Source organism: Ctenocephalides felis, unplaced genomic scaffold, assembly GCF_003426905.1.
Source record: "Ctenocephalides felis isolate EL2017-DRISC unplaced genomic scaffold, ASM342690v1 CF-g0.4_SCAFFOLD_00845, whole genome shotgun sequence".
NCBI classification, from domain to species: Eukaryota; Metazoa; Arthropoda; class Insecta; order Siphonaptera; family Pulicidae; genus Ctenocephalides; species Ctenocephalides felis.
In genome coordinates, this window is record NW_020536999.1 from 19,098,499 (window position 1) to 19,121,160 (window position 22,662).

Sequence of the window (22,662 nt, forward strand, 5' to 3'; positions counted from 1 at the left end):
ACAAGTTTGAATATTATCGTGCCAAATTACCCTCATTTTAATGACTCAATTGAAACAGTTTTGAAATTGAGAACGTGCGAAAACATTACACGGAAATAATTCTACTATGAATTGGGACAAATTGAAAGTGAAAAAACTCGAACATATCCATGGACTAAGTAATAAAATTGTGGAAACGGAACTTTGTCATGGTGATAACGTTCTTCAGCAGAACAAAAATTACCAGAAAAATGTAAAGAACAAATATGTATAGCGAAATAATTTCAACGGATATTGCGACCAGAAATATGAATTTATAGGAAAAGAATTAGGTCATATATAGAAAATAGACGCAATGTTAAGAGATCAAGCACAGCCTATGAGGGTAAGATAAGCCTAATTCCAAAATTTCATGCAAATTGGAGCACAGGAAAAAAAATTCAGACCTCAAACGCTCTATTGACTGGAGTAATTGAAATAGTATTATTTTTTTGGTGATTACTACACAACAGTGGTAGCTAAATTCACGTATAATTAATTATTGGTTAAAAATTTTCTTCAGTCCCTTTGACTTTGAATACAAAACGTGGTATAATATATATGGATTGATATTTATACCTCATAAAAATTGATTATACACTTGGGCGTGACACACGACGCCTTGTTTACTTATTAATTAATTAAATAGTAATAGTGTCCTTTCAGGACATCAAATATAGTGCCAAAACTAGTGTTGGCAAAATGTAGAAGATTTATTTTCATGAAAATTAACATAACTTTAGAGGTTTTTCGGGTCTACAAACTCATTTATGAGTTTCAAGTGCATTTTGCTGAAATTACTTACAAGACAAGGATATACATATAAGTTATGGAAAGTAAACAATCATCAAAATGAGATATAGTATCAAGGTGATTTATGAAATAGGTAGTTGGCCAATTTCATAAAAACTTTATCGTTGTAGTACTATTTTAAACCAAGAACCATGGAAAACCAAAATGAACAACTGTTCTGCAAATCTCTTACTTAGTAGTAAATAAGATTATTGAATTTTGCTTGTTTAATCCCTGAATCAAAAATAGTCATTTGAATATATTTGTAATCATGCAACTAATATTTTTTCATATTATGACCATTATTTTAACAATATAGTACCTCCAAGTCTTACTCGAAATAACCCCTTCAGCTTTCGTCATATATGTTTCTACTCATATATCCCTGCACTAAAACAAATTAGATCCTACTAATTAATTCAATTATCTTACCAGACTACTCCGAAGGCTCCGTAGCCGATGGGCCTGTCGGGCTGTACATCTTGAGGTATTGCGGGGGTCTGGTAATAGGGGGCTGCTGCAGACAGGATAGCCCCTTGTGGGGCGGCTCCTCCTTGGACTAGGGACATAGAAACACTCATCGAGACACGCGAGTGCCTAGATTGAGCCCCAACGGCAGCCATTTTAGAACAAAAGTGCCCCCTCGGGATTTATGATTAATCCATAGATTTCTTGTATTGTGAGCACAAATTATACTTTTAAAAGTTACTTCAGAAGCAATTTAATGTAAATGAGATAAATAAAAAATATAATCAAAAAATAAACTTTTAGGTTGCTTTTTTATTTTGGGTATCGACCCTTTCCGAATCACTTCACACGTCAAACTTGATTTGTTTTATATTTTCAATGAATTTATTACATACACCACATAACATCCAGCAAACTGATACAGGTTTTAAAGGTAACTTAATTGATTTTTTTGATATTTTAATACACTGTTATGCACTTTGACACTTGAATCACCATTTATAGAGCATTTATATTAATGAAAGTCAATCTCTCTTTTATACAGTTACGTTACAGGAAGAAGACAAAGGATTTATCGGAATGAAACTATCTTTTTTCAGGTCCTTATTCTTTTATTGTTATTTGTGAAGATACGGGCGTATAATGGTCCGCTTGCCTTCAAGGATATCTGTGGTGTACTGGCCTTTGTTACGATGCTTGTAGTTGTGAGAACTCCGAGCGAAACGCACCCGAACTTGGAACATAGAGCAAATCCAGAAATAGACTACCAACTGTCAGAGGTTGACAAACTGAGTTTCAACTGAAGCTAACAGATAGCCACACTAATAATAACTTTCTTTGTATTAAGCATCTACTCTTCTTATATCTATGCATCTATGAAAGCGCGTGGAAAGAACGACTTCATTAGTCTTCATTAGAATGAGAAAATCTAAATAAATATGCGTTTTATAAGAAATATAATAATATTTGCCGGATATTGAGAGTTCTGAATTTGTTGAGAAATGTGAATAAAAACAAACTATTTGGATTTTATTTAGTCTTGAACTCCCAATCAGTTGTTCATTAAGGGAAGATCTGTGCTATTAAACATGGTTTGTAAAATATTTAGTTATTTAAAAACATGCTATTATTCTTGGGTTATTGGTAAAATGTTATATTAATGTAATTTCTTTGAAAAAGTATTTAGAAACCTACTTATAATGCATAACAATTGAATTTAAAAGTTTTTTTTCACACGTGTTCTAACCTAACCTCCATAACCTTTAGTAGGCTTTACTATCTTAATTCTAAGTTTTGCATTTTTTATTATATAAAATTAATTTATGTTTTATAGTATAGATTACATATTATATATATATATATATATATATATATATATCCATAAATGGCACTATATCCATAAATTACATTTTTCAGTCTTTGCTATACGTGCTTTATGAGCATGCAGCAGGGTTTGCTCTGTTTCGTGTGAGCGAATTTGAAGAAATTTCGATGCTTCTTCCTCAAGTAGAGGCCTCAGTTACTGATTTATCAAGATTCAATGCTATTGTGAAGCTGGTCGGGTTTTCTCCATTCAAGACAGCAGTTAGCGCTTTAGAAAATATCAATAGTATTTCAGAAGGTTTGTGACGTTATTTTATATAAAAATGAAATATCAACTATGCTTCGTTGTATTTTTAATGCAATTTATAGTTAATATTTGATACAAAATCTGGAGAGATATGACATTAATTATCCTATTATTTCATCAGGTATAGTACCAAAAGATTTATTATTATTTTTGGATACTACTTTACCAAAACCTGGGAAGAAAGAAAAATTGACGTTGGGTGTTGCAGATGCAAAACTAGGCGCTGCAATTACTGAAGCACTTAGCATACAATGTAATCACATTGGACCAGTACCTGAAATCATAAGAGGTAATAAATTTGCTTTTAGAATCTTGTATATAAGATTTAGCCTTAGTATTACTATTAAATACAATATTTTGTTGCAGGTATTCGTTTTCATTTTCCAAACTTGGTAAAAGGATTCACAGAAAAGTCTGCAGGTGTAGCTCAACTTGGTTTAGGTCATAGTTACTCCAGGGCCAAAGTTAAATTTAATGTTAATCGTGTGGATAACATGATTATCCAATCAATAGCATTATTGGATCAACTTGATAAAGATGTTAATACATTTTCCATGAGAATACGGTGAGATTTTATTTGAATATATATAAGAAACAGCATTACGCTTATTAATATAAAATTACAGCGAAATAATACATTGAAATTTTACAGCGAATGGTATTCTTACCATTTCCCAGAGTTGGTCAAAATTGTTCCTGATAACTACATGTTTGCTAAAGTTACACAAGTAATTAAAGATCGTAAGACTTTAACACAAGATAGTTTAGAAGCTCTGGAAGAAATAGTCATGGATTCAGCTAAAGCTCAAGCAATAATTGATGCATCTAAGTCATCAATGGGAATGGACATCAGTGTTGTTGATTTGATGAATATAGAAATGTTTGCAGGCAGAGTAGTTAGATTATCTGATTACAGGTATATTCTACATATAAAATTTTTATAGTACATTATTTGCAGAAACTAGAGCTTGCAAAATGTTTGTACTAGTTTTTCAAGTGTAGAATTTCTGCAAAATTATTAAACAGAAATTTCAATAATTGTACAAATTTTATTAATTTGTTCTGATTTTAATAAATTTCTGGAACACTTTCATTACATTTCATTATGTTGAATTACTAATTTAATTATAGCATATTGACTCAATTTAATATTAAACAGGAAGCAGTTGGCCAATTACTTACATTCCAAAATGGTAGGTGTGGCACCAAATTTGGCTACTTTAATTGGTGATCAAGTGGGCGCAAGGCTTATAGCTCATGCAGGAAGTTTAACAAATCTAGCTAAATATCCTGCCTCCACAGTCCAAATTTTGGGTGCTGAGAAAGCTTTATTCCGTGCTTTGAAGACCAGGGGTAATACTCCAAAGTATGGTCTGCTATTTCATTCTACATTCATAGGCAGAGCTGGTATGAAAAATAAGGGAAGGATATCGAGATACTTAGCTAACAAGTGTACTATTGCATCAAGAATTGACTGTTTCTCAGGTACCTAATTTTTTGCTATGCAACTTATGTAAAGTATTTATTCAAAAATTCTGTTTAATATATTTCAACAAATATCTTTTGCTAAATTTTGTTGTTTATAGCAGAGTCTAGAGCTTGTACAATGTTTTTATTTTACAAGTGTGATAACCCTGCTACATCAATGACTAGAAATTAAAAATTATTGGTACTTGCTTTTTTTGGCTTAGACCGGATAATTTCTGCAACATTGATAATTTTTCATTTATCACTTGGTTCAATATTCAATATAGGTCTTTGATTCACTGTATTTTTTACAGAGAATCTATGTAGTGTTTTTGGGGAAAAGCTTAGGCAGCAAGTTGAAGATAGATTGAAGTTTTATGAATCTGGTGATGTTCCTGCTAAGAACATTGATGTTATGAAAGAAGCTATTGAATTAGCAGCCCAACAAATTCCTGAAGCTGAAGCTGAAGCTGATCTTTCAGTTTCTGAGAAAAAGAAGAAGAAAAAAGCAAAAAAAGAGAAGCGTAAACATGAAGAATCTGAAGAAGTTGTTCATGAAAATGGGGATAATAATGGTGATGCTGACGAAACATTAGAAAATGGTGACACAGAAGAACCTAAAAAGAAGAAGAAGAAAAAGAAGGATAAGAACCAAGAGTAAGGCTTTAATTTTGTTGCAAGAGTAATTTTAATTTAAAGTTTATAAAAAAATATTTCATTAAAAGTAATATTTTATCCATGTTTTAATTACATGACGGTTTTGTATTTAGGAAACAATATTTATTGTTCAATATATCAATGCTTAAATATTGTTAGAATTTTGTATTTTATTTCAATTCAATATAAATCTAAACTAATACAATGTTATCATTTATTGATGCCTTCCATATATTGAATATATAAAGATAGACAAGTTGGTAAATCGAGTTCTTTTAGTTTTTGTTGAAATTTATTATAGGACACAAAGCCTAAATTGCAAAAAAGTCTTCTGATAACACACCGTGATAAATGTTTGAGACTGAAAAATTTCGGTGTCAATGTGTCGTCAACAAATTCTAATTCCCAAGTTTCTGGTAGTGAAAGTTTATTCCATTTTTTACCTTTATTTCTCTTCAATATATAATAAGGTGAATAAAGTGGGCTTACTGTAGATAATGCTCGTAAAGCCCAAATTTCTATAGGAATTTCTACTTCTATACATATGGAGTGTGGATTGATAATATTGATATCATGCCACAAAATGCTAATATCTTGTCCATAAACACCAAACATCTCGGCAATTTCTAAAAGCTTGACAAAATCTGTTGGATGATATAGATTGAATTTAGGCAAATTACTATATTGAAAATCATAATTTAATGATAGGTGTGATAGCAACACCTGAATAATTAATATACAATGATTTTTATCTGCAGTCCAAAATTGCCATAAATAATCAACCGCAAACAATGCAAATATTTCTGGTCGCTTTTCAAAAAGTCTAGTGTTTTTTATATCACAATTAAAGTTAAACTTTTGGTAACTCAATGTTAAAATTGAGTTTACGTCCATACTATTTAACAATGGTTCTAGAGCAGCATTAGCAAAGTGTAGTGGAAGTCTGCCATCATGATCTGGTATATGTGGATTAGCTCCTTTTAATAAAAGCATTTGTACTATTTTTTTATTATCGTGCTGTGCAGCAATCATTAAAGCGGTTGTACCATATATACTCTGTCTGTTAATATCTTCTGCACAAATAAATTGTAATATCAATTTGATGCAATTTTTGCATTTGCTCATAACAGCAAGATGTAAAGGAGTATATTTACTATCATTTGTTAAAGATGCATCAGCACCAGCAAATAACAAAATTTCAAGACATTTATAATCTGCATTCATAGCAGCAATATGTAATGGAGTATCTCCTGCATAATCTTGAACATCTAGATCTGATCCAGCATTTACTAATAATTCAACATATACATGTTTTTGTTTGTTGCAGAGGTTGTGCAAAGGTGTTTCTAACTCATTATTTGATATATCAATACAATCTGGATCTGCATTGAGTAGCAGGTGCACTATATCTAAATTAAATTGAAAGAGAATAGTTCAAGGATGAAAATTTCATGATATAAAAGGATAATTGTGATATGTATTTGCTAAAACTCAAACTAATTGTGTAGTGTTAACAGCCTCTTTTTAGTGATTTGAAAATTTCTTTTTAGCTTACTATTAATATTATATTGTATCTTATCTCATGTGCATTTTCAAATACCTAAACTTTCAATTGCAACGGAACAAGCTATAAAAAGAGCGGTTTCTCCTTCATGTGTTTTTAACTGTGTGAGATTATACTCTGAAAACTTTGGAGCAAGAAAAAAGTTCACACAATCAACATAGGCCTTTGCCACAGAATGATGCAGTGGGGTCCATCCATGATTATCTGCGATATCAGGCCGTTTTCCCTCTCTGTCCAGAAATTTTAATTTTTCAATATCACCTACAAATGTTGTGTATTATGCAGAAAAATTAAATACTACAAATAAAAAGTAAATTGTTTGTGTCCTTATAAAAATTACAAATTTGAATAACTGATAATTGAGTAAATTTTAAAATTTACATTTAAATAAGGTAATATATTGTCTTTATATTTTGCATGAATTACTTAAAGTCAGTTTACCTAAGAATGTTGCAGCTAGCATTCTATTATAATTAAGTAGAATCACATATAATAATAAAATTTTGCTTAACCAATATCCCTAGAATTTGATAATTTAAATCACAGTTGAAATATATTGTTTGTAAATAAAACATTAAGAAAAACACGACATGCAACATGGAAGGTTATGGCATTGACAGTTTATTGACAAAAATATTGATATTTAAAAAACCGAAATATATATCGATTCATAAAAAAACGAATAGTTTTTTAGTATTTTTATTATTAGGAGGATAAATAAGATTTAGCCAGGTTTAACAATATTATATTCTTGAGTCCAAATCCCAAAAGTAAATGCTAAACAGATAATTGATTTGACAGTTCGTCAAAAATACTCTGAAGTTAAACTACAGTTTGTTAATTTAATTAAGTAATAAATTCCATAATTGAATTAAATTCGTCATTTAATTTTATTAAAACAGATTAATTCTTTAAAACTGTGTGTACCACATTTCCCTGATATCATATTTAAAAATAAAATTAACACAACGATATATGCAAACCTGGAGTTGTTGGCTATTAGTGCAGTATGACATATTGACAGTAGTTTTGACGTTTTTTTCTCAAGGAATGATAAAGATCTTTTAACACAAGCATAAATATTTAATAAATATGAAATAACTTATTATTTGTTTAAATCTTATTATTTTTATTTGGCAATTTATTGATAAGTAATTTAATTTTAAATAGAAAAGTTATTTATGGGAGTGGTCTAGTTTGACATAAGTTGTTTGAACTTTAAACTAAAAAAATATGATATCCTGTTTATAAATAGTGCGTAATATGTTTAAAACAATATTGTGTCTGATTTTGTGATACCATAATTCTGAATGATTATTTTGTAGTTTTTTTTTAATAATGCCTCCATTAAAGACTTGTAAAGTTTATCCAGAGAATTGTCCAGGCGCTCCGCCTCCCACGCCCGCGGCTGAGAGAAAGCCATATACGAGCACTCAACATGCCCAAAAACTTTTAATGAACCTAAATAATCTCAGAAATGATTCAAGGTTTTGTGACATTCAATTGAGAGCAGGAGGAACAATATTTAATGCACACAAAGCAGTTTTATCAGCTAGTAGTGCTTATTTTGAAGCTATGTTTCGTCCAGGAATGAGTGAAGAACAAAAGGATTTAGTCACATTGCATACATTAGATCCCGATATCTTGAATTTGTTAATCGATTTCATTTATACAGGCAGAGTAGAAATATCACAAAGCAATGTACAAGAATTGTTGTCAGCAGCCGATATGTTACAGTTGCAAGAGGTATTTGTTAAATTTCTATTTGTTTAAAAAATCTAGCAGTCCCACTATATTCAAAATTACATTATTGCAGGTTGTTCAAGGTTGTACAGATTTTTTACAATTAGAAATACATCCAAGCAACGCATTGGGTATTTTAAGATTTGCTGAAGCTCATCATTGCACAGATCTTGTTCGCTACGCTAATGACTATGTTAATACAAACTTTCCTCAAGTATGATAAATGAAGTATTTTGATATATATATATATATATATATATATATATATATATATAATGGTCAAATAGTTTAATTTAATTTTTAATTTATAAATTTATTACAGGTCTGTAAAGAAGATGAGCTTCTAGATTTACCCTTGAATTTACTGACTAGATTATTATCTTCGGAACTAATTCGTGTAGATAGTGAATATCAAGTGAGTTTCAAATTACTTAATAACTTTGTACCATCTTTGTACTAACAAGAAGCAAATAATAATTTTAATAAAATAATATTTTTTTCAGGTGTTTGAAGCAGCAATTCGTTGGGTATCATATGATGTTCCCAGAAGAAGACGACATGTTTTTGAAGTTTTAAGACATGTTCGAATTGCTTTGATGCCTATACAGTTATTACAAAGAACTCTAGATGAATGCAGAGATGATTCCTTAAAAGTTGCACTAAGATCTATAGTGAAGGACTTGGTAAAATATCTTTATTTTATAATTTTATTGTTTTGTAGTTGAAATTGTGTAACTTATCTAAAAACCTTATCATAGGTTTCTCAAAAAGGTCTGTTTGTAACATTGAATGCAGCTCCACGTAAATGTGCTAAAAAACATATTTATATAATTGGCGGATCAAAAAGGGAAACAACAAGTGGATGGCATAAAAATACAGATGCAATATTTGACTCTGTAGCCAAATTTGATACTTTTAGAGGGTAACTATAATTAAACATTACATTAATTAACAATTAAATTGAGTTTTTGATGAGTACCAAAATATGTGTTACTAAATAATTTAACTTTCTAATATAATTTTCAGACAATGGTTAGAATCGCCATCCATGACTGTTGGCAGAATTTTACCGGGCGTAGCATCCTTAAGAAATTATATTTATGTTGTAGGTGGTGAGCTTGGCTCACAGATTTTAGCTAATGGGGAAGTTTATGATACTCAGGTAAAAATTTATTACATAATATCAAATTTAGAAATTTTACCTAACATAATATTATATATATATATATATATATATATATATATATACTAGATGACCCGACAGACGTTGTCCTGTACCCACCTCTACGTTTTTTTTTTAATATTCTATACTAATATTTATACCGTTAAATGTAGAGTGATGTTAAATGTAGTACAGTTTCAAATAAAATGATTATTCTCAATTCCCACAGTTAACACTTTAATTATCCCTTTAACAAATATTAAAATATGTTCAATGAAATTATATATTAAAAATTATACACTGCGATTTATAGAACAAATTTATTTCCAATAGCTCAATTTATTTTATTGAATTTAAGGGTTATACAATATTTTTAGACATACCTGTAGATGTGGATGTTTAAATGTTTAAATGAATGATTTCTTGTTTATTCACGGCTAAAACATTGATTTTCCAAATTTATCACCATGTATTTATTGTCATAGCATAGATACACGTGTTGAAAATTAAAATCTTTTAAAAAGTATAACAAATTCAGAAAGAATTAATATGTAGCATGCGGTCAAGGTACAATATCACCTTGGATTTTTCTATCCAAAACAATTGCTTCAATAATGTTGCCTACAATTTATATAATTTCGTACCATATTTTAACTGGCTTTTAGTATTTTAATATCTAAATTGCATTTTTCACACTAATAATTCAATATACATTATTACTTAAGTTCATATTTGAAGTGAATTAATTTGTCAAATTTTGTTCACATGTGCTCTATTCAACCTATTATCAACAAAATTATTGCAGTAAATGGAGAGGAAAAAAGCGTATGCCTAGCTAATCTTAATCTAAAGTTCAGAAGTGAAAACAATTTGCATTTCGTCACCACCCCCGCATTAATTGGATTATAACTCTTTTAATTCTGATTTTATCATAACTTGAAATATACTATTTTAAAGGTGATTAAATGTGCTACAACTTTCTCTATCACAAATTTTACCGTAACTTCTCTTATTTTGAAACGACAAAGGGTTAAAGGGCTCGAAAGACACTCCGGTTGGACAGCCGCGCACTCTTTAAACAATTAGAACTCTATCAATATTTGTGTAACAAAAAAATAATAAAAAGCAATAATTAGTCTGAAAAATATCTTGAATTTTCATATATATACTTCTATACGTATTCTTTCAGAGATATTATATTATAATTCTCATTAAATGAGAAATTGTTTTTTTTTTAAATGGATTTTTTTATGAAATCGTGAGTTTTTTGAAAATTTCTATTAATGTTATGGTATTTTCTAGAATCCATCAAGATCTGTCAAACCAAGTTAATTCTAGATGAAAAACGATTATGTTTAATTTTGGTGGAAATGGCACTCATAAACTATTTGATTTATATGAAAAAAAAAGTTGTATGTGTCTTTTAATTGCATGATAGCTCACTCATTTTACACGCAGAAGTACTTTTTTTAAAGCTTATTTGGAGAACTATTAAACTTAATATTGTTCCTAGAACATTGTAAAATAGCGATTTATTAAGATTTTTATTGATATAATTTTGCTCATTACATAATTTTCGTTAAAATGTATATTTTTGAAAATATTAGCAAAAAACGATGAAAAACGCAAAAAAGAAACAAATTTTCAGTAGCCAGTAAATTGAACAGTATTTGCTTTTTTGAAAAACATTATTAAACATTTTTCTCTTATAATTAGTTCTTTTATCGATACCCAACGTTATTACACTACTGAAACGAAATGGCATCCCCCCGGGTAGTGCAAAGGAATTTAAATTGTTTTCACTTTTGAACTTGAGAGTAAGATGAGCCTAATTCCAAAATTCAAAACGAATTGGAAAACAGTAAAAAAAAGTTTAGACCCAAAGCGCTCCATTGAGTAAATATTCCGTACAAAATGCCAACCATATGAATTTTTGACACAATGAAACTTCTAAATAATTTTTTGAATAAGTAATAATTTTGTATTGTGACTTAGTATAGTAAGACAATACAACCGAAAATTGAATATTTTTGAGCGCAATCACTTATGGCTAGTCTCCTTGAGTTCGTTCCATCCGAGCCAATCTGACAGTCCGAAACTGTTTCAAACTAGACCAAACTCTTTCTGATTTTTTTATGGCAGTTGGCAATGGTTTGGTTTGGATACATCCAACGCGTTCGAACTCGGTGCTCACTCGATAATAATAATAATTATTATTTTAATACATAAATATATATATATATATATATATATATGTATATATATATATATATATATATATATTTATATAGAATTTTATGATATGAGTGGAACGAATATTAATTGTTTAATATGAACAAAACAGCACTCAGATTCTTTTAACAAAATTTGTTAAAAAAATCTATGTGCTGTTTTGTTCATATTAAACAATTAATATATTTATATGTATATATTAGACATATTCTAATAAAATATAACTTAATTATATCAATGAATTTGCTTTTTAATATTTCCCAGTTATATATCGTTATGTCGCTTTTAATCTAATATTCTACAATATTTGGACTCCTGTAAATTCATTAAAATTTTTAATGTTCTATTTGAGATTAAATAACATTATATTTTAATCGTATTAAATTGCGGAGTTTTTGTTTGTGCCGGGTACAAACACAAAAATGACAGTTTCAAACTCATCGGACTTGATGGAACGCATTACTGACAATCCGCAACAGTTTGGATTCCGAAATTTTGGATGGAACAGAAAAAAGTGTTCTGCGCATGCGCGGACAGTTCCGGACTGTCAGATTGGCTCGGATGGAACGAACTCCTTTACACGAATTCGTACGACGAATCTGTTCGCAAAGTGCGCAAACAAAATTATTGCAAGCAAAAGCCAACCACGCGCACATTGAGAACACGATTCGCCGTGCGCGTCAATCGCATGTTATATTATTTGCATTTTATATTAATTTAATTTTTGGCACATCTCAGCTGCTTTTCGACAATAATGATGTAGTGATTACATTTTCTTTATTTTTAATCATAAATTTATTATATTTTAATATTGCTTTAACCGCCTATAAGTGAATAGAAATGTTTGGCAAATGACAGTTGTCATTTGTTTTTAATGTCAAACCATGCCTTAAATATTTTAAAGGTCAAACAATGATAAGCGGTTTTTTGTATTTTTTTCTATTTATTTCTACAATCTAACTATATTTCTATGAATCAAAACATTCTAAAAAAAATTCCCGAACAAACTTCAGGAAGATTCATGAAAATCCGAATTATAGTTTAGGAGGAAATATGAAACTTACATTGTTACAGAAGAATTTTATATATAAGATATATAAGATATATATATATATATATATATATATATATATATATATATAATTAAATATGCCTGTTCATTTCAGACAGAAACATGGTCCCATATGGCTCCAATGGTCATTCCAAGATGCGAATTTGGTTTATGTGCTTTAAACAATTCTCTATGGGCAATCGGGGGATGGATTGGTGAAGATATAGGAGGATCTATTGAAAGGTAAGAAAATCATTTGAATAGTTTATATGAGAATATTGAATAAGAAAAGCAAAATATTGAATTAACATATATAAAAAAATATATTTTTTGATCATGAACTTTTTTCAATATTTTCAGATATGATCCTTACACTGATGTTTGGCATTTATGTGGTGATATGCCAGAACCTAGATTTTCAATGGGAGTAGTTACATTTGAGGGCTTAATTTATATTGTTGGAGGTAGTACAAACTCAAGAAGGCATTTACCTGATTTGATCAGGTACTTATCTATCTTCTATAAATATCTATTTCTTGTTTGTATACAAGCAAGTGTTATTGTAATGAAAAATTAAGTACTTATTGAGGATTTATTTCTTATTTATGATTACATTACAGTTTTAATCCAATTACTGGTGAATGGAATAAGCTTCCTTCAATGTCAAAAGCAAGGTCCCAAATGGGCGTAGCTGTTCTAGATAGATGTCTTTATGTTGTGGGAGGTAATGGAAGTCATTCAGAAGTACTTCGAACAGTAGAAAAATATGATTTTGATAAGGTAACATTTTAGTAATTATTTACATAATTAGCAATGAACAATATTTTAAAGATTTAGAAAATAAATAATGCCTGGCCACAATTTCCAAGTTTTCAAAGTTCTAAAATCATCTATTGTGCTTGCCTGATTATGTTTTATATTATTTACAGGGGACCTGGACGAACATAGCTCCTATGTGTGTTTGCCGTGCTAGTCCAGCAGTAGCATCAGCTAATGGTTTGTTATATGTTGCTGGTGGTGATCAAACAATTGAAGTTAATTTTTATCGAGCACAAATCACTATTACATGCATGGAAGCTTATAACCCTCTCACAAATCAATGGACTGCATGTCCAGATTTACCAGAAAGTAGATCTGAAGCCGGTGCTGTAGTATTGTGAGATTAACTGTAAGTATGTAGAGGCGAGTGAAGATATTATTTTTCAGCTGCAGCTTTAAATATATTTGAATATTAAAGTGAAGTTTTGTTGTATTTACATTTACTGCTTAAGAGAAAAGATCGATAAATATACTGTACTTGACCATTACTATTTTTTTGAGATTAGATCTGTTCTTTTTAATATTTTGAATATATAGTTCATATATATAATTCAATTTTATATTTAACAAAAGAACTTGAAATTAAAATTAAATTTAAATATTATTTTTATAATTTAAAAAGCATGTATTAATTTGTAATATAGACTTGGAAGTGATATAATATTTCCAAAAAAAATATTCTAGGAAAGCAGAATTTAAGTAGAGTTTTATAAATTTCATTTATTGACATCACAATTCTTAATATATAATTGATGTAGTATTAGAAATCAGCTTTAATTCTTGTCCAAATTTATATGTGATAAATAATTATGACACACCCAGTTATTAATTTAATAGTAATTCAGGTGAATGCAATAAGTTAGAATTAAGTGGGATAGGTATATTCCATCAATCAACTTTTTTTTTAAAAAAATATTGTTGTCAATCCACAAATTTGAAAACATTCAAATCCTTTTATTATCTTCTATAAAGATAAATTTACCTTCATTCTTTGAAATAAAATTTTAATAATTATAGATACAATTACATATGACATGTGCTTAAACATTAAAAAAAATGAAACCTTTTGTTGTGAAGCTAGTGAAAATTAAATGCATTTCTTAATCTTAATGCCAAAGAATGACTATTACAAATGTAAGACATTTATACTAATATTAAACATGTTTATATGCAATATATAATATATTACTTTATTACTTAAGTTAATAATAATTATTAATGTTAAATTTGGTCTGCAATGGGAATCTTTCATGATCTATTAACAAATAGATTAACATCATTTTTAAGATTAATTTTTTATTTTAATTTCATGCAAGTTTCCCATTTCAGATTATTTTCAAATTAAATGAAATTTCCAATATTATAATTATAGTATAGTTTTTAAAAAAAGTTATATTTTATATTTTAATAAAAGTTATATTTTATTCATCACATGCTTGGATGTGTAAATTTTATGTAAATATTGATAATTAATAGATAATGAAAATTGTATAAATCAGTTATTGTAAATTAAACGAAAATGCTAATATGAATTTTGATGTGAATGGAATGATTTGAGTGAAATGAGTTTTGAAATTTTTATTTGTTTTAATATTAATGCATATTATGTTCATGCTTTACTCAATATATATGATATAAGTTTTTAATTATTGTAAGATGTGATTACTTATAAAGAATCTAATGCATATGTTATATGAAAACGTTTATGTAATAAATAAAAAATGCTGAATCTAATTGAGTTGTATTGAATATTAGATTAGAATAATTTAGGAAAAACACTATTATTTTGAAAAACAATACCAATATTGAATTGGTTAAAAATCAGTTATACAATTAATGAAAAAACAACAGTTAGCCATACTTTATATTAAAAAAGTAAAAGTAAATACATCACAATTAAATTTACTAGTAATAAAATGTTAATAACATTTTAATATTTTTCCAGAAATTTTGAAAAAGGTTTATCTTTAACCCATTTTGTTGCTTGAACTAACCGATTCATAGCGAGTGGTAGTGCAGGAAATGTTGTTAGAAAATAATCACGAATCTGCAAATCATTCGGATTGGATTTCATACACATGCCAATAAATTTTATTAAACTAATTGGGCACCATTGGTCACAGTTAAGCTCTGGCAACTAAAATATATAAATCACACATATTAAATAATATATTGATACATTCAGGATTAGGTCTTAGTTGGGAAATTTTAATGCAGTTATATTTCCATACCTTTGCAAAATCTCTTTTAACTATCGAATACCAATCTCCACGAACTTCAAATTTATTCGCTAAGAATGCAATTTCGTCGTGAAAATTTTGAAGCAAAATTTCTCTTCCTTCCTGCTGTATGGGTAGACTTAAGCACATCATCAAGAAGGTCCAACGTCTGTTTGGATCCCAGAAATAAACGTGCCTATAATATATTCTGTGTTTATACGTTTCTAATATTTTAGTAGCATTAGCTGGTGAAAAAACTGACTTACTTTAAAATTTCCGTTGTCGTTGGCCTATCAAAAGGGTTTGAATGTAATGTCCATAGTACCAAATCTTTAAAATCACAGCAAGTCGTTTGTACACGAGGAATCCCATTTGCAATGGACGTCTCTATTTGTTCTAAGTCGTTTCCAAATGGGTGCAGGCCACCACTTGATAAAAAATACATCAACATGCCGAGAGTCTAGATTAAAATTTTAGTTTAGACATATGTAATTAATAAATATATATAAAAATAATTGAATTGTTAATTTAAATTTAAAGTCCAGAAAGTACATAACTTTTTATGGTTGGTAATGAAACAGGAATTGGCAACCATAGATAAATAAGCATAATGTTGGCAACACTAAAATTATGTCATTGTATTTTTTTGAATACGATTCAGTACATACTCAAATGTCAGTGAGTTTAGTTCTAAACAGTTTAATTAGTTTAGTTGTGTTAATATTAAATGCTGTGCTAAAGTTATAATTTAACTGAAACAAGAGGAATAGCAAATAAGTAAGTTAACAAAAATTAACAATTTTATCTTTAGTTTACATAAGAAAAACTATGTCTTAATAAATTCGTTATGTCAAAAGTTCAAAATGGCGAGCACAGTACTTTCCTTGAAAAGTGCAATAAAAATTTGACAAAACAGACATTTTGCTTAATCAATACGTAATTTTTCTATTATATTCTTACTTGTATATCAGCTTGAGTTGTGCAAAGAATTTGGTAATATTTTTTATATAACCGCAAATTTTCTCGTGCAAACCATAACACCGAAAATTTAGCAGGTATCGTGTACAGACTAGGCCCTAAAATAAAAACAATTAGTTTATTATTATTAATTGTGCGAGATAAAATAAATTCACGGAAATTCTCATTGAATGACTATTAATTTTACCTCGTGTAATCCGAACTCTGCTAAACGTAAACATCCCTTTGAATCAATCAAAACATTACTCGGTTTTAAGTTCCCATGAATTATGATTGGATCGTGTTGGTGTAGAGCATGTAATCCCATCACCATTTGTTTGATGAGCACCTGGAATAAACGATAAAAAAGACTTTTAATTCAATGTCATACTAAATGATAAATGCTATATGTCTTGAACGTATATTTTTATAGTACTATAAAGTTTATGTCTATAACTTTATGATACTGGTAGGGAAACCTCGAGCCTCCCATGCACAAAGTAAATGTAAAAAATACACCAACCCCTTAATGGATTTTTAATTTTTATGCCCGTTGGTGTTTGATGAAAGATTACAAATAAATTATTTAATTTAAATAGTTGTACCCTCGGTCAAAAACACAGATAATAAAGTTCATATTTACCTCCGTTCCAAATTTAGATTCTCCTCCGTTAATTACATGAATATATTCTTCAAGATTGTACTCACACAATGGTGTTATATAAAGCGCTTCGTAATCCGACAATTGTATGAATCGTGATGGAAGAAGATATTCACATCTTAGCTAAAAATTAGCATTACAGAATATCATAAATCGATTTTCTACATAATCACTTCTTAAAACTTACTGGTTTAAGTTTTAGTGTTGTCCAAATTTTGCAATCCGTTAAAAACGGCATACATTTCATAGCTATAAGATTGCTTCCACCTTTTACTTGTCCAAAATCCATTTTGCCCAATTTTCCGCCAGCATTTACCAAAAAGCTTTTTAATTTATCGGCGTGACAAACAAAGCTAAGACCTGAATAGTGAATAAACAATAAAAAAATTCAAATATTTTTATATCAAAGGTATATAATTCATGACATTTATGTTATTTGTGCCTCTGAAGGCTATAAATTGAGTAAAATGTCTTAAGGGGGTTGTTCGTTTTTTTGTTACAAAAAATGCAAGGTATTTGTTTTTGTTCTTCTCGAAATGTATTTATCATAGAGACATGCAGTTTTATTCAAACAAAAATTACAAGATCATAGAATATTAAGAATTTTTTTATTATTTTTTTTTCGCCGTCATTTTTTAACCAGGGTGCGCCAAAGTGGGCATTGCAAAATCGATCTCTTTTGCGGTGCCACAGATAAATCTGTTGCGCATCGCCTGAAACAAAAAAAAAATACGTTGGAGAAAAAGTTTGAATCCAGTCCCACTACCAAAATGAAAGAAAAAAAGCAAGAAAGGAAAAAATGGCAGCTATTTAAAAAAAAAAGTGTTAAAAAGGGCCTTTTTTTGGGGACAAGAAGCTTCGCAAAATTTTTTTGCGTAATGTTATGAAATTGTTTGAGGTAGGGGGACTAGGTATTGCAGTGGTGAACAAATTAAAAAAAAATGCAAGTCGATGTAGTTTTTTTTTAATTTGTGGCACCGCATTGAAAAAAGTCAATTTGAGAAAAACGTATTTAAAGTTTTTAATATAATGTACTAAATACACCATTTAATGTACTAAATACACCATGGTGTTCAAAGAATTCTGAAACATTAAAAAGGTCACGTGCATGAGGTATTATAATAAAAAGAGAGCAGCTGGCATACAATAGCTGCTAAAAAGATGAAAAAAAAACGGTTTCTGAGGATCATACAAATAGAGATATATATAATTACTAGCAAACCCGACGAACTCCGTTTCGCCACCAGAAGGTTTCGTGAGAAAGATGAAGAAATTTTTTGTTTGTTTTATATTTTAAAAGGAACAATTTGATTTTATTATACAACAGTAACGAATTTATTTTGATTACAAAAATGAAGTGTTTTTTAGTTGAACTTCTCTAAGTAAATGAAAGTGAATCCGCAAATTATTCGTTTCATTGCAGTGCTCTTTGGTAAACCACATTTTTTGTTTTTTGTTCTGACGTTAACACAAACAAAGCGGATGGTTTTCCAACTCGTGAACAGGCAACGTATAACTGCCCATGCGAAAAACAATGATTTTATAAATAATCTATTTGAAATTTATCCCGCAAACACTAAGCGATTGGCCTTGCGACATGTTATTGCGAACGCAAGGCGAACTGGAAATTGCAATCGTTTGAAGTCAAACAGAAGACCAGTCAGAATCATTGGTATGTCACCAAATCGCCAGCAATCTTTGATTGAATGGGAAATTCAGGGCGTGTATATCATTGCTCGTTGACTTAACCAAGCATAATTCTGATAATTCTCACTAATGTCATTACTCGAATTTTTAATTACGGTGCGTGAAGTTCCAGCAATTTGCATTAGGGCACGATGCCATGCACAACTAATTTTCTTAGCTATAAACCTTGCGGAGCCCGAGACCTTTCCAACGAATGCAAAATTGTCGAAATCGGTTCGTGCGTTCTGGAGTTATTTCGTCAGGAAGGAAAACCCGGCTTATTTTTATATATATAGAAGATAATCTATTTGAAATTATTTAAAACAGTTATTGATTATTTTTATTACTCGAATTTTTAATTACGGTGCGTGAAGTTCCAGCAGCTTGTATTCAGGCACGATGCCATGCACATCTAATTTTCTTAGCTATAAACCTTGCGGAGCCCGAGACCTTTCCAACGAATGCAAAATTGCCGAAATCGGTTCATGCGTTCTGGAGTTATTTCGTCAGGAAGGAAAACCCGACTTATTTTTATATATATAGAAGATAACTTCGTCAAAAAAATAGATATTGGGATGATTTTTTTTTAAAGTAATTATAAGATTTTTAGCTTTCATAATATCGAAAAATCTCAAAATTGAAAAAAATAAAAACAAAAACCGAACAACCCCTTTAAAAGCTTAAAAAAATATAAGTTCGATTTTTATATTTTTTTATAAATATTCTATATCAGCTAGAACAATGAAGTCCTGGATTTATTGCTTTCAGTAAACGATTTCTATTTAAATTTATTTAATGCACGGGTTAAAAATTGTATGCTTATACCTACAATAGTATTTATATTCATTTTGTGAAATATTAATTGATACATATATAGTTTTATTTCATATGATTATTAATTCTAATCAAATTAGCAATAAAACACTAGAAGTATCAAAATACAAATAAATATATTTACTATGTATTATATATTTACAAATTAAAGGCATAAGACATGGAAGTTTAGGTATCTAAATATGTAATATAAAATAAATGTATGTTAAAATTCGGCGACCAGGACTTCATATGATCAGGTTGAAATTTTGGTCCTTAGCTTTTAAGCGTATTGCATTTTGCGTCCGCCTTGTTTATTGTTAAAATATGTACCTGCTGGTGCCATATTAATAATGTCTTCGGTTTTCAAATAAGTTTCAACATGATTCCAACGAGATTTTGGTTCCTCGTTAATTTCAAGGCTTGCATTTCTTACTTTATGCTCGGATATCACACGGAAGAGTCTTTTTGATTCTAAATTATATCTGAAAAAATATATAGATATGAAATAATTACTCAACTTTAAAAAATAATGCTAAAAAAATTTAAATATTTACCTGCTTGGGGATAGCTTGAGTAATGTTGGTTCTATGGTAGCCCAATGATTTCTCATTTGGTTTAAGTATTGTCTTTCCATTGATCGCAAAACTTGGAGTTGTGTCTCTCTGCATGAACCTGAAGTATTACAAAACTAATATGAATTTATCATAATATACACACATTAACTAAATATTAGAATCATCTACTAAGATTGAAATTAAAGGAATTGTGCAATAAAAAGAAACTGAGTGCATTCAGTGTTTAAATTCACCATTCTTTGGTCGAATTTTTATCTGAGGTGACTTTCTTATAATTACCTAACGGAGTATCAGGTTTATCTATAAATCCAGGGTAACCTGCACGTCTGTCGTTGTCCCAGAGTCTTTCGTATTTGCTGGTTAAAGACATAAAAAGATTTCGCAATTTTTCAACTGAAGGTGGTTCTTCCTCATCTTCTTGTTCTACAAAGCTGCTAGAATCTTGACTAATATTTGCAGAATTTTCACTTGATATTGATTCTTCTTGGTCAGGTTGTTGGTTTTCATTTTTGATTGGAGTGGATTGAGGAACTTGGACCTTTACAATTAATGAAAATGTTAGTAAAATAATAGACTGATAAATAAAAAAATGAATTATTTATATATTTAAATCAAATACAAAATTATTGAATACTTGAATTAGGAATCTATTTCCTCATTTCTTTCATATATTTGCAAATTAAATTACTAAAACCATTTTGACCCAAAATGAATGAAACTAGTTGACGTACACTAATGTAAACAACTAATGCCATAAATTAACACATATGTTCAAAACAATTTGGCTTATGGCTTTGATTGTATTTTTATGTTTTTGCTAAGAGTCGATTAACCTTAATTTCTTAAATTTTTGTCCGTTTTCTCTAATTTATTCCTATATTTTGGAAATAATTCTTTAACGTTTAAGAAAACATATACTTTATAAAATATTTTGAGAATTAGCTAATTTTACTATAATCATGTTTACTTACCGGTTCTTCCAAAATTTTTGTATCCTCAGAATGGATAACCTCAAGTTTATTTTCAACTTGTACTTTTACTGGACTTTCTTTCGAAATAATATTTTCAGGTTCCTTTGCCACTTTGGCCTTTTTCTTTCCTTTCGGTTCAGATTTCAGAACTTTAGAATATTTAGGGGTTTGATCTTGTTTAGATTTTTGTACAGGATTGTTGGTTTTTAAAGATTTGTCTTGAAGCTGACCTAAGGCTTTTCTGTATTGAGCATTTTTACCATGATCTTGCTCCAAATGATGCGATTTTGATTTAGCCGAAGCTTTTAAAAGACGTCTGCATTCTGATACTCGGCGAAGTATCTAAATGACAATTATATATTGGAATTTCATTTGTTTAAAAATTATACTATTGATTTAGAATTAAATATTAAATACTTAATGTTGAGAGCAATCTATATTTTTAGTGATTAATAGGTAGACAATAATATTAATTTTCTAATAATAAATGAGTATTTTTTGTTATTCTTAAATCATTAAATGGCACATTGAAAAGAAATTATACTGAAAATTTATATTTCATACCAGTGGTCTACGCTTTCCGAGATTCAAAATTTGATCGGGGTGAAGACGTTCTAATACCTTTGCAACCCTTGATTGGAAATGCATTAACCAACTTCTTCCTAATAGTATAAAATAAATAACTTATATAATTTTAATTTTATAATATTTAATGAATGTGTTTATTAGCGAAAGTTCTATACTATTATATTATCTATTGATGCTGGTTTTTCTATTTTTAAATTATTTATATCTTAAATGCAAATAATTTATACTAATTATTTTGTACCTATACAACAAGTGGCGCAAGCGCACAACATCGGTAACATAAGTGCCCAAGATGCAGGTAACCATTTTTCCTGAACTCCACTGGAAACTTGGTCCATCAATCCCTTTGGCATAATTTTCATTTGGACTTCCAAAGCAGTGTCAGTATTTTCCAGAACTTCTACTTTTCCCAAAAATTTTTCTGCCAAATTAAGACACTGCATTGCGTTGTTAGGATTTGACATGAATTCTATTGCTACCTGTGAATCATGTATGTGTAAATATTTAATTTTGCTATAAATTGAAAGTATCAATATTTTTTTACTTGGTTTTCTTTTGCGCTATGCTCGACTTCATCTTTACTTCG

The 22,662-nt window shown here is 29.2% G+C and overlaps 5 protein-coding genes across 7 annotated transcripts in view; 3 read left to right on the forward strand and 2 right to left on the reverse strand.

The window, feature by feature from the left end:
• The window catches only part of LOC113364043 (serine/threonine-protein kinase NLK-like), a 67,004-nt gene extending 65,048 nt beyond the window's left edge, over positions 1–1,956 (reverse strand). Inside the window, 1 exon segment of the mRNA XM_026606503.1 lies at positions 1,243–1,956. Within this exon segment, the coding sequence (XP_026462288.1) occupies positions 1,243–1,433 (191 nt within the window). The 5' untranslated portion in view covers positions 1,434–1,956.
• Positions 1,957–2,205: 249 nt separating this feature from the next.
• LOC113372994 (nucleolar protein 56) lies at positions 2,206–5,067 on the forward strand. Its single transcript, XM_026613334.1, has 7 exons — positions 2,206–2,369; positions 2,695–2,899; positions 3,030–3,197; positions 3,275–3,473; positions 3,561–3,824; positions 4,068–4,393; positions 4,690–5,067. Exons 1-7 carry the CDS (start codon positions 2,367–2,369, stop codon positions 5,034–5,036), a joined length of 1,512 nt encoding a protein of 503 aa, XP_026469119.1. The 5' UTR covers positions 2,206–2,366; the 3' UTR covers positions 5,037–5,067.
• Positions 5,068–6,063: 996 nt separating this feature from the next.
• Positions 6,064–7,059, reverse strand: LOC113379926 (ankyrin repeat domain-containing protein 6-like). The gene is made up of 4 exons (XM_026619565.1): positions 7,038–7,059; positions 6,633–6,857; positions 6,161–6,441; positions 6,064–6,105 (listed from the first exon to the last, which is right to left on the reverse strand). The coding sequence occupies exons 1-4, from the start codon at positions 7,057–7,059 to the stop codon at positions 6,064–6,066; spliced, it is 570 nt and encodes a 189-aa protein (XP_026475350.1).
• Positions 7,060–7,773: 714 nt separating this feature from the next.
• LOC113363357 (actin-binding protein IPP-like) lies at positions 7,774–14,080 on the forward strand. Of its 2 annotated transcripts, XM_026605850.1 has the most exons (11): positions 7,774–7,850; positions 7,922–8,342; positions 8,413–8,553; positions 8,662–8,754; positions 8,843–9,022; positions 9,098–9,261; positions 9,366–9,501; positions 12,900–13,027; positions 13,145–13,288; positions 13,405–13,564; positions 13,714–13,944. In XM_026605850.1, the coding sequence occupies exons 2-11, from the start codon at positions 7,935–7,937 to the stop codon at positions 13,942–13,944; spliced, it is 1,785 nt and encodes a 594-aa protein (XP_026461635.1). In that variant the 5' UTR covers positions 7,774–7,850; positions 7,922–7,934. The 2 variants fall into 2 exon arrangements, with proteins under 2 accessions (XP_026461635.1, XP_026461634.1); XM_026605849.1 differs by having other exon boundaries at positions 7,843–8,342; positions 13,714–14,080.
• Positions 14,081–16,494: 2,414 nt separating this feature from the next.
• Positions 16,495–22,662, forward strand: part of LOC113363326 — an 81,016-nt gene continuing 74,848 nt past the window's right edge. The window contains exon 1 of one of the 2 annotated variants that reach the window (XM_026605821.1): positions 16,495–16,599. The gene's annotated coding sequence lies outside the window, so the exon portion shown is untranslated. The remainder of the gene's footprint in view (positions 16,600–22,662) is intronic. The other variant, XM_026605820.1, reaches the window with a different exon arrangement.

Excerpts from the sequence above, each read along its gene's own strand:
- LOC113372994 (XM_026613334.1), top strand. Across the intron at positions 3,825-4,067 it reads GTTAGATTATCTGATTACAG|GAAGCAGTTGGCCAATTACT; the intron begins GTATATTCTACA and ends AATATTAAACAG. Across the intron at positions 4,394-4,689 it reads AAGAATTGACTGTTTCTCAG|AGAATCTATGTAGTGTTTTT; the intron begins GTACCTAATTTT and ends TATTTTTTACAG.
- LOC113379926 (XM_026619565.1), bottom strand. The coding sequence starts at position 7,059 with ATGCTAGCTGCAACATTCTTAG. Across the intron at positions 6,442-6,632 it reads CGTTGCAATTGAAAGTTTAG|ATATAGTGCACCTGCTACTC; the intron begins GTATTTGAAAAT and ends AATTTAATTTAG. Across the intron at positions 6,106-6,160 it reads ATACTCCTTTACATCTTGCT|AAGATATTAACAGACAGAGT; the intron begins GTTATGAGCAAA and ends TTATTTGTGCAG.
- LOC113363357 (XM_026605850.1), top strand. The coding sequence starts at position 7,935 with ATGCCTCCATTAAAGACTTGTAAAGTTTATCCAGAGAATTGTCCAGGC. Across the intron at positions 9,502-12,899 it reads GGGAAGTTTATGATACTCAG|ACAGAAACATGGTCCCATAT; the intron begins GTAAAAATTTAT and ends TGTTCATTTCAG. Across the intron at positions 13,289-13,404 it reads CATTTACCTGATTTGATCAG|TTTTAATCCAATTACTGGTG; the intron begins GTACTTATCTAT and ends ATTACATTACAG.